Genomic DNA, 12,014 nt, shown 5'->3' on the forward strand with positions numbered 1-12,014 from the left:
TATCCGATACGATATCCATGAATCCATGAATATGGAATGGTTAAATATTTATATGATAGTAAATGAGACGCGTTTAAAAAAAAAATTAAACAAAAATCAAAAAGACAAAAATATTATTTTTATTTAAAATAAAATATACAATGTATATGAAAATGTGTATGTTTAATATATAATTTTAATTAATTTTAGTTGTTAATTGGTTTGAAAAATTTATTTTATAAGTAATATATAATTTATAGTAGTAATAAAAACATCAATATATATCGTGTCAATATCGTAGTGAATGTCCCTCAACTTATTCTTATTAAAATTATTGTTTTTATGTCACTAAAAGATAAATTAAATTTTGTAATGAAAGCTATTACTCTACATTTTACAAGTTAGTGGAATAAAGTGAGCAGAATCAAATCTAATTAACCTTAGGGAAAAAGTTATGTGATCACTATCCAGGAGTCAATAACTAAACAGTAATTTTCATATATTTTTTTCATTTTATACGAAATCATTTAGTATTGCATTACTGTTTATATTTTAATTATGAAAAGGAATTTATAATTCTTTGTAATTAACGAAAAGATTTCCTTGTTGGAAGAATGGTGGATTTTAGATCAAATCAAAGATCAATGATATTGCTGTATCCGCAAATATTGCAATATCTATCGCGAATAAAGAAATGCGATCACAATTATGTTGACTATGAATAGTGAATTCGGGAATAAGGAGCGTTAATTGTATTTCATTTTTCACATTTTTTATTTCGATATGCTTTAAATTTTTTGGAATTTACATTCATATTTTTAAAGATTTTCATTATAAACATCTCTTTTTCTAGGATGAGGAACGACTGCAGTTACACTCACGAAGAGGCATGGAATTAGAATCTGTGCAAAACAATGTAATACTACTGTCAGAAATGCTAGATTCGTATAATCAGAATGAAACTAGCGCAGAAGATCTTGAATTAATGAAAGAGTTGTATCAAGCATGCGAACGATTGAAACCTATTTTGTTGAGACTCGCCAGCGAAACTCAGGGCAATGTCGAAATGCTTGGTACTTTGTCATATCTTGTCATATCTAAACAGTTTATTCATTTTTTATAACTAGTCTAGAAAATTTTATTTACGTTTATAATATAATTTAGTTTAAAAAATTCAAGCCGCAATTATACATATTTCAGAACTGAAAATCTGTACATTTTATATAATATAATGAGTCAAAAATATGTGAAGTATTTCAATTTAGATATCGAATTCTTTTATAAAAATGACATATCATAAAAGTGCCTCCAGACGATATGGCCAATGTAGATATCAACTTTGCACACATTCGCTAAATATTGACTACATTCAATATGGATAATTATGTATGTCATGTATGTGTATGATATTTACTAATGTTGGCATACGTTGACCATATCGTTTGGAGGCGCCTTAAAATTAGATTATTGGACATCGATACCTATTATTTATCTGCATCAATCTTTTTCATTACCCTAGTTTACATAATCAACAAATGATTAATCTTTTTAATTAATTTTCTATGCATTCTGTGACATCAGGTAATGTACTAGCTGCGAGTGATGAGTTGAATCAAGTTTTTGAGAAGTACACGTCTATTATCGTTCTTGGGCAATTCCCCAAATCTGCGACAGAGGCTTCTAAGCCAACTTACAATGAACCATCTCTTCTGGATCTATCGTCTCCCACTGAGATGATTTCCTGTAAGAGCAGTTTAAGCATGATGCAAAGCACATCGTCGACAGACCATCACTCAGATATGGATGTGCTGGGAGATATCTTTAATGTACTAGAAAAACCAATTAAGTCTGAAACAAATTTTTTAATGCCAAACGCCATAATGCAACCAATTAGTATCTCGCCCATGAATAAGAAAAGTGAGCATAAATTGTAATTGAAGAAATCCAAATAATTGGAGACTTACAAAATAATAAAGCAGTTAATATTTTTTATATATATATATTTTTTATATTTATATTTATTCATTATATTGTGCTATTCTTCTAAATAACGATAATCCGTAGGCGAAATTACCAACACTGACGAAGAAAAAATAGACAGTAAAGCAAAAGCATTGGAAGAATTGAACGAATTGGGCGAAACTTTACTTAAACAAAGTTTATCAGGTACAGTGTCAACTACACGCTTGTCACAAGGGTAAGCATATTTATGAATATTGGATGAAGATTGAATTTTAAATCTTAAATTTCGGAGATGCTGAAAATATTTTTAAAAAACAAAAAAATTGTCTCAATCTCTAAACGGACACAAAGGGCCTTCATAAAGCTTACCGAAAACATACCGATTATAAATAAGACAAACCAAATTCGATTTTGCAGTGCCGAGATAATTTGTAATTATTATTCTCTTAGTCAGTATTTGTCTGTCGAGGAAACATGAAAGGTCATATGTCGAAGATTTTATGACACTGACAATTGATCTGAGAGGGGTATTGAGTTTATATAATTTTGGTAGACCATATAGTCTTGATGGAAGAGAATCCGTAGGTTCAGACGTGTAGTATTTTGGATCAACAATACCATAATTTCTGTGGCTAATAACTTCAGAAGTTTTTCATGAAAAAAAATTTAATTATATCGATTTAAAAATATTTCAATATTATCTAGAGAAATATACAATAAAAAAAATTTACGAAGTTCATTAATCTTGACAAAGTCACTCAAAATCTCATAATTGTTATTATGTATCTTTCAAAATTAAAGAATTTTTGATTAAAATTTTTTTTTATTAAAATAAATCATTATTAGAATAAATTTTACAGACATGTAAATTAACACTTTTTTTATCTATCTCACTTTAAATTAAATTGTATACTCCAAAAATTTTAAAACTTATAATTAAAAAGAAAATATTTGATTTTTTGCAGCAAAACAAATAGTAACATGACAAAAATTCAAAACATCTATGATCCTAGTAAAAAACAAAATTCGTCCCATAATTCTAATAGTACGTCGCAACATATTGCAACAGAGCAACCGAATACGAGAAAATGTGAAAGAAATAGTAATTTAGACATTTTTGCATCTTCAAATTCGTCAAAAATTAATGTCGATTTGTGCAAGAAAAATAGTAATTCAGAAATAATGGATGTGAAAACACAGTCGCAGGAAATAACACAATTGCAGAACGGTATGTCAAGGATAGCAAATATTGAGCCTGAAATCAAACCATTGACTGATATCACTATCTGCCTTGAAGATATTAAACCAGGTTATTAGATAAATTTATCTATCATGACTTGTTTTACTTTGTTCATGATTTTAATTTTTTTATTCTACATTTCTTAAAGGGTGATCCACCTATAAAATACCGGAATCCATTGAAAACTAAACTCGGTAGGCAAAAATGTTTCAGATAAAAGTGTTGCATGATTTGAAGGAGATTAAATAATATAAAATCAATTTTCTAAAAATCGACTTTTCAAGATTGTATGGAGGTCTCTTCACTTTTTTAAATTTAATAATATGATTTTTTACATAATATGATTCCTCTAATTATTCTGCATATAATAAAAGTATTAAGATAGAATTATCGAAAAATCTATAGTTTTCAAGTTAGCTTATATTGTATTTTTTTGCATATATTGACCTAAAGAACTAAATATTTAAACTATTTGTTTCTTGGTAACTATGCCTTTAATACCTTTATACTAAAAATAATGAGATGAATAATTAGTGTGAACAAAACACATAGTTGTTTATTTAAAAAATGATGCATTCTGCAATATGCAATACATTCTTTTTACGGCAACTGTTTTTTCTTTATATTAATTGAGTTATCTGATTATACTTAACATAAAAATATCAGATACGATAATTAAAAAATTAATAGTTTATGAAATATTTAATTTTTCAATATGTCACATGTAACAAATTATTGAATCTCATAGCACCAACGCATGAAAACTCAATAATAATATGAATTAGGCTTAATACCGGTCGAAGCTAGATCTTAATTGTTTATTAAATAATTCAAATGTGAATTATATATATATACTATATATGTACTTGCATATATACCATACTTGTAGTACTATTCACTACGCGCCGAAATTTCTCCGGACTTTTAAAAAACACAGCTAACTAATGAAATAATATCACAAATTAAATTTTGATGCTCAATAGACATTTATTGGAGAGATCTTAACCTAGTAGAATCTGTAAATAAATTTAATTATTTGCGAAAAATACCTCTGTATGTATCTGGAATGTAAGAGATCCGGATTCGACTTCCGGCCGAAGTAATATTTTTCACAAATAATTAAATTTATTTACAGGTTCTACTAGGTTAAGATTTCTCGAATAGATGTCTATTGAGCATCAAAATTTAATTTGTGATATTATTTCATTAGTTAGCTGCGTTTTTTAAAAGTCCGGAGAAATTTCGGCGCGTAGTGAATAGTACTACAAGTATGGTATATATGCAAGTACATATATAGTATATATATATATAATTCACATTTGAATTATTTAATTAACAATTAAGATCTAGCTTCGACCGGCATTAGGCCTAATTCATATTATTATTATTGAGATGTCAATATGTGTCAGAATATAATATAAAATACATAACTCTGAAACTATTGATTTTTATATCTCTACCTTAATATTTTTTGTATGCAGAATAATTTAAAAGAATCATATTATGTAAAATAATCATATTATTTCATTTAAGGAGATCCTAAAGCCATCTGTATTATCGACTAAATCGTAATTTTTGTATAACAAATACTTTTTTTTTCTTTCACAGATTCAAAAATCCTTTTCCAGGATTAAAATTACACATTAATACGTGTTTGTGAAGTGGAGTTTATGTTGAGAACGACAAAAAATTTTTCTTAATATTTTTTTTTTTTTTCAATTTCGAAATTTTTTGTCGTTTTCGGCATAAATTCCACCTGAAAGAGAAAAAAGTATTTGTTGTATAAAAATTACGATTTAGTCGGTAATACAGACGGCTTTAGAATCCCCTTAAAAAAATAGTGGTGATCTCCATGCGATCTTAAAAATAAAAAAGATTTTTTGAAAATTGATTTTATCATTATTTATATCCCGTCCAATCATACAACTCTTATCTGAAACATTTTTACTTACTGGGTTTAATTTTCAACCTATTTCTGTGTTTTGTTTTAGGTGGATCACCGTGTATGCATACACGCGTGCGTGTATGCGTACATACGTGCGCGCGCATGCGCGTATGCATGTGCGTCTAATTTAAAAAAATAATGCCAATTACTTCATAGGTATAAATCCACCTCTAACGGTAATTGAGGAAAGAAATGGCGTAAGTGTGGTGCTTCATTTTGCTCAGGATAATCCTAGATCAGATGTATCTGTAATAGTAATTACTACAATGAGCAAAAACGCAAAGCCACTTAATAATTATTTATTTCAAGTGGTTGTGTCTAAGGTAACTATTCAAGATTTAAAGTTTTCTAAATTTTTCTTAGGAATCTATAAAATCATGTATAAATTTTTTTATGGCAATGGTTTCCTTTAAAATGCCGCTAGATTATTGGCAACTTAAGATTTTAAATGGAAACTGTTTTCTGTAATTTTCAACAATCCATTATATGATTGGTTATAAGAGAGCAACTGTTGCTGTCAAGTTGCTTATTAATTACCATTAACTATTAATGGTAATAAAAATCGACAATCCAGTAATGATAAGTAATGATATTGAAGGTCATTTTCTTTAATATTAAAGGCAATTTAAGCAAAACAGTTTCAAGTATATTGACAGCAACCTGCAGGCAATTTGTTATCTGGGTTAAAGATATAAAAATATGAGGTTTTATAAAATCTTAAAGAATTTTGAATTTAAGTTCAATGTGTAAAAAAATTTAACAAGAAGATGGCAGAATCCAAAAGCTCCAAAAATCTTAATATTTAATGAATATGTTTAGAGAAATTTTAAATCATTTAATTAAATAGATATTTTTAACTTTGATTTTGTATAATTATACATAGAAATGCAAATGTAGACTGCAAGCACCTTCTGGAACAAAGCTGCCACCGCATAATCCATTCCTCCCTCCATCCGCAATCACACAGATTATGCTGATTGCAAATCCTCTCAAGGTAATACAATTACGGTTATTTTTTTACAATAAATTAATAGTTCAATTATTTGAAATGAAAGACATTCACAAATTAATTAATATTATTAATATTATATTATTAATACGTGTAATATATGGTAACTTTGGTAAATACGCAGCATAAAAGACTATCCTCCAATGACCTTGACATATGCTGTCAAGGTCATGACCTTGAATGATCTTGAATAAATTTTAACCGTCGCTCGTTATTCATTAAAAAGTTATTAACAGAAAAAGTATCATAAATATTATATAATTTTCTGACACCCTATATGTCATAAACTATGAGCTTTCGTACGGTATGTGCTGAAGATAAGCTATGTTTATCTTTCTTACTGAAATCAACTAATGGAATGAATCAGTACAAGTATCATTTTGTATTTCCATACTATGCAGATTGTAGTCGTATAGTATCACACGTATAAGCATATTCGTCATGCCGCAAGCAGAGTGTAGGGTGAACATCCCTTCGCATGGAAAATCAGACACCCCTAGGTAGGGAAGAGGTGGGGTAAACGTCACTTCGCATAGAAAGTTGGATGCCCTTAAAAAGGGGGAGGTGGGGTGGAATTCGCTTCGCGTGGAAAGTTTGATGCCCCTAAAAAGAGGAAGGTGGAGTGGAATTTGCTTCGCATTGAAAATTAAACACCCCTAAGCAAGAGAGTACAAAACGTTAATCTTGATGCATAATTTCATACCAGCAAATTCTATACCTTTGTCAAATGATACACGTGCAGCACGCTTACAGAACGCGTACGCAAAATAGATAATATGTAACATTAATGTCTAGGGCAGGGATACGCAACTGACGGCCCGCGGGCCGGATCCGGTCCGCGATGTTACATAAGCTTAAACCCGCAAAAAAAACGAAAAAGAAAGGGAATCGATTTTGTCTCACCTCCACGTGGTGATTCCTGGATAATTCGAAGAAGACAAAAAATATAAATTCTAAATTTTACTGGTGTGGCCCGCGGTATAACTTCAAATTTTATATTTGGCCCGTCAAAAAATTTAATTGCGTTTCCCTGGTCTACGGGTTTAGCGCGGTTTAGCAGTGAAGTTTACCTTCACTGTGTAACGGACTTGAGCGCGGAAATATCAGACCTGATTGAAAATCTTTAAACACATGCCATTTGAGAACTATCATAGCCTTAACATTTTAATATTAGAATTTTCGTCTCTAAGTGACTTCAAGAAGCCATTAACAGATGATGCATTAAATCAGAAACACTGTATACACGCACTTATATACATTTATAAAATATTTGTAAAACGTGTATAAGAGATATTTAAAATCACTTTGCGCACGTGCGTATATAGAAGAAAGCCTCCTATTATGAGATAGCGGCGTTTCTCAGCTAAACTAATAAACGCTATCTATTGTTCCATCATGAATTTATTGTTCTTGGATTGAAAACTATTTAGTGGAAAATTCAGTATGAGATCATGCCTGTAGTCGTTATAAAAAAAGATTTTAAAATTTTGATGTCTTCAAGTTTCATTGAGATGAGCCTTTAAATTTTGTTTATTATTTAAGTAAATATTTGGCAATAAATTCTTCATGTAGTGATAGAGTAAGGTACTAATAGAAAAATATGGGATATATTGAATTGCTTAATTACAGAAGTTAGATTTGATAATCATAAAATCGTAAGGCGTGGAAATCGTAATATGAGATATCCAGGATATTTCTAATATGAAATAACCTATGCTCCTATGTCACAGTTAAATCGTTGCTAAAATATAAATGTTATTGTACAATAATAAAAAGGACAACCGGAATGAACATCGAATGCCTGTTTCTGCGATGATTAGTTCCAACTACCTGAAGACAAGTCCTAGGTACAATGCATCACATGCTCATTTTGTGTGTGCACTAGGGGTATGTTTATATTTTAGAGACATTAAATAAAGTAAATTAATAATATGGCTCAATAAGAATAAATCAATAAAGAAAGGCCATGAGCCAATTAAAATTTAACGAATATTTAATATTCGTACAAACGTTTCGACGCCGACCGGGTCATTTTCAATGTAAAAACAAATAATATTACATAAGTTGTCGAATTGTTCGGTCAGATTACAATAGTATCCAGTGAAACGTATCGATTGTTTCTGTATTCCCTATTTTTTTATGTGTGTGGTAAAATTAGCATCATTTGACTGATATAAAAGTGATCTCATCTTATTTTTAAATCTACAATCTTACAAATAAAATTATCAAAAACTGTTCACATCAACAGAAAAATAAAAATAATAAACTGACATTGCAATATAATTGATACAAATATTAATACTTAAAAGTCAAACAGATTGATATATGAAACGTCCGTTACAATTAAAATTAAATTATATAATCAAGTACGTATATGTTATAATAATTTAGTACCAATTGAGTTACATACATATATATACCTTGATTTGTCGCAACGATGTGAGTCAAACGTCGAGAGAAAAACGCAAAATTAACTAAGTCGTACACAGTAAGCAAAAGTAAGCAATAATACGGTATATTGGAGAGAACATGTATCTTCGACGATGTTAGACGACGTTATGATAAAAAGAAAACAAGAAAACAAAGAAAAGACAATAAATGGAAGGGGACAGAGATTGTATAATATTAAGATATGATTCTGGCAGAGAATTTGTGTCATTTTGTTTGTTTATTCCATGTTTTTGTCTTTTAATGTGAATCATCTCCGATATTAGTCTATTATTATAAGAAGCTTCTATGTCTAAAATTTCAATGTTATCCCAGTCAAAATTATGATTCTGATCAATGCGGTGATTAGTAATCACCGTTAGAGATTTTAACTTCTTATTGATATCGGAGACATGTTCGTGTAATCTTGTCTTTAATTGTCTTTTTGTCTGACCTACGTAACTAACATCGCAATCATCACAAGAGATCTTATAGACAACGTTTTTGATTGCATAAAGGATCCAATTGGTCTTTGCCCTTTCTTATAAAATTCTTTAGTGAATTTGAGATAGAGAAAGCTAATTTACAATAAAACCTGTTAGCAATTGGAGTAAATTTTTCAGATACCGAATTCACATAAGATATTGTGAAAAATTTTTCCTTGATTTTTTTTGTTAACAGTTCTATTATTAGAGTCAATGTGGAACTTTATTCTTTTTTGTATTGAAGAAAAAACTAATTCCAGTGGATAACCATTACTTAAAAAAATATTGATTGCATTAATAAAAAATTTTTCTGGCAGATTTCTTAATTTTAATTCACACCATCCGTTTTGTCAAAAGAGAGACATAATATATTATATGATTTTATAGACAAAATTATACGTTTGTCATCCTCATTTCCAGCAAAATAATTTTATTAATGCAATCAATATTTTTTTAAGTAATGGTTATCCACTGAAATTAGTTTTTTCTTCAATACAAAAAAGAATAAAGTTCCACATTGACTCTAATAATAGAACTGTTAACAAAAAAAATCAAGGAAAAATTTTTCACAATATCTTATGTGAATTCGGTATCTGAAAAATTTACTCCAATTGCTAACAGGTTTTATTGTAAATTAGCTTTCTCTATCTCAAATTCACTAAAGAATTTTATAAGAAAGGGCAAAGACCAATTGGATCCTTTATGCAATCAAAAACGTTGTCTATAAGATCTCTTGTGATGATTGCGATGTTAGTTACGTAGGTCAGACAAAAAGACAATTAAAGACAAGATTACACGAACATGTCTCCGATATCAATAAGAAGTTAAAATCTCTAACGGTGATTACTAATCACCGCATTGATCAGAATCATAATTTTGACTGGGATAACATTGAAATTTTAGACATAGAAGCTTCTTATAATAATAGACTAATATCGGAGATGATTCACATTAAAAGACAAAAACATGGAATAAACAAACAAAATGACACAAATTCTCTGCCAGAATCATATCTTAATATTATACAATCTCTGTCCCCTTCCATTTATTGTCTTTTCTTTGTTTTCTTGTTTTCTTTTTATCATAACGTCGTCTAACATCGTCGAAGATACATGTTCTCTCCAATATACCGTATTATTGCTTACTTTTGCTTACTGTGTACGACTTAGTTAATTTTGCGTTTTTCTCTCGACGTTTGACTCACATCGTTGCGACAAATCAAGGTATATATATGTATGTAACTCAATTGGTACTAAATTATTATAACATATACGTACTTGATTATATAATTTAATTTTAATTGTAACGGACGTTTCATATATCAATCTGTTTGACTTTTAAGTATTAATATTTGTATCAATTATATTGCAATGTCAGTTTATTATTTTTATTTTTCTGTTGATGTGAACAGTTTTTGATAATTTTATTTGTAAGATTGTAGATTTAAAAATAAGATGAGATCACTTTTATATCAGTCAAATGATGCTAATTTTACCACACACATAAAAAAATAGGGAATACAGAAACAATCGATACGTTTCACTGGATACTATTGTAATCTGACCGAACAATTCGACAACTTATGTAATATTATTTGTTTTTACATTGAAAATGACCCGGTCGGCGTCGAAACGTTTGTACGAATATTAAATATTCGTTAAATTTTAATTGGCTCATGGCCTTTCTTTTATTTTTTGATTTATTGATTAAATGAAATTTTTTAATTGCAATACTGATGTACTTTGCGTTATACTATCGATTTCTCTAGGCATCTCATATTTGGAATACAATTTTTTGACTTTGCGATTTGCTCACTTTTTACATTTCTTTAATTTAAAAAAAAAATAGAATTTGAATTAAATTTTACATAACATTATCTTAAAGCTTATTAAATTTCCTTCAAAATGACCTATTATTTTTTTAAATTCTGCTCATAGACGTCTAGCATTTACCCAAAATAAACTCAGTATCTCATATAATAGGGGCCTTTCCTCTACATATATGTGCATGCATACAATGAAAATGTCATTTTAGTTATAATTTATAAAAAAGACGTTTTTACTTAACGCATATGTATGTAGTAAATGTGAAGTAATGAGAAAACAGTGCAAAGGAGATATTGATTTTTTAAGAGTTTATCTTAATGTTTCTTTTTATGTGGAAAATAATTATTTCTTTCAGGAGCCTGTATCTTTGAAGTGTATGTTAAGCTACACAATGGACGATGAAACATTTACAGAAATGGGTGAAGTGGATACGTTACCTAATCTGTGAAATTCAGTAATTCTCTGTTATAAACTCCATACAATGCTGCTACACTCATACTTGTCGTGTGTGCCCTCAGTAGGTTGAAAATGATATAATAATGTTTCAATTATTCAAAAATACAAGCAATTATAAAATTGTTAGACATTCTTTGCGCTACTATAAGCTTAGATTATCTGCAGTTAAATCTTCATATTCTTAATAATTTTTCTCATTTTAATTTTTCCTTGAACGTCTAGTCTTATAGCTGCTGTACATAGTATGTGGAAATACTTGACGTGTTATTTACCGTATAGTAAGCGTTTCCATATCTTGTGTATAGAAGTTCTACTCTAATAACATGTATGAAAAATGAAAATGTATCATAATTCATTCGTATGATATTTTCATTTTACATATATATAATGAGGGAGCAGGAAGAGAGTTAAATTTATAAGTATTATGTTGTTAAGAATGCTACAGAAATCCATAAAAATACAGAATATATTTTAAGACTATCTTGTAATTTATGAATTCTGTATGGATTATCTTAAATGGATAAAGAAATAAAGTGAAAGATGAAAAGTATATTATAAAAATATTTCTTACAGATTGAGTTTTGTAGGAGATAGTTTCTCATATTATGTCTAAATTATTATACATAGTAGCAATGAAATCAGATTCATCTGATTGTAATTATAAATTTCAAATGATAATGTTTTT

The 12,014-nt window shown here is 28.8% G+C and overlaps 1 protein-coding gene across 1 annotated transcript in view; it reads left to right on the forward strand.

Annotated features, from left to right (window-relative positions):
* The window catches only part of Gga (ADP-ribosylation factor-binding protein Gga), an 18,793-nt gene extending 7,074 nt beyond the window's left edge, over positions 1 to 11,719 (forward strand). Inside the window, exons 5-11 of the mRNA XM_018454263.1 lie at positions 833 to 1,052; positions 1,561 to 1,896; positions 2,044 to 2,176; positions 2,907 to 3,250; positions 5,283 to 5,449; positions 6,010 to 6,120; positions 11,229 to 11,719. Coding sequence (XP_018309765.1) covers positions 833 to 1,052; positions 1,561 to 1,896; positions 2,044 to 2,176; positions 2,907 to 3,250; positions 5,283 to 5,449; positions 6,010 to 6,120; positions 11,229 to 11,321 — 1,404 coding nt within the window. The 3' untranslated portion in view covers positions 11,322 to 11,719. The remainder of the gene's footprint in view (positions 1 to 832; positions 1,053 to 1,560; positions 1,897 to 2,043; positions 2,177 to 2,906; positions 3,251 to 5,282; positions 5,450 to 6,009; positions 6,121 to 11,228) is intronic.
* The last annotated feature ends 295 nt before the right edge of the window (positions 11,720 to 12,014 follow it).

This window comes from Mycetomoellerius zeteki, unplaced genomic scaffold, assembly GCF_001594055.1.
Source record: "Mycetomoellerius zeteki isolate Tzet28-1 unplaced genomic scaffold, Tzet1.0 scaffold111, whole genome shotgun sequence".
NCBI lineage: Eukaryota > Metazoa > Arthropoda > Insecta > Hymenoptera > Formicidae > Mycetomoellerius > Mycetomoellerius zeteki.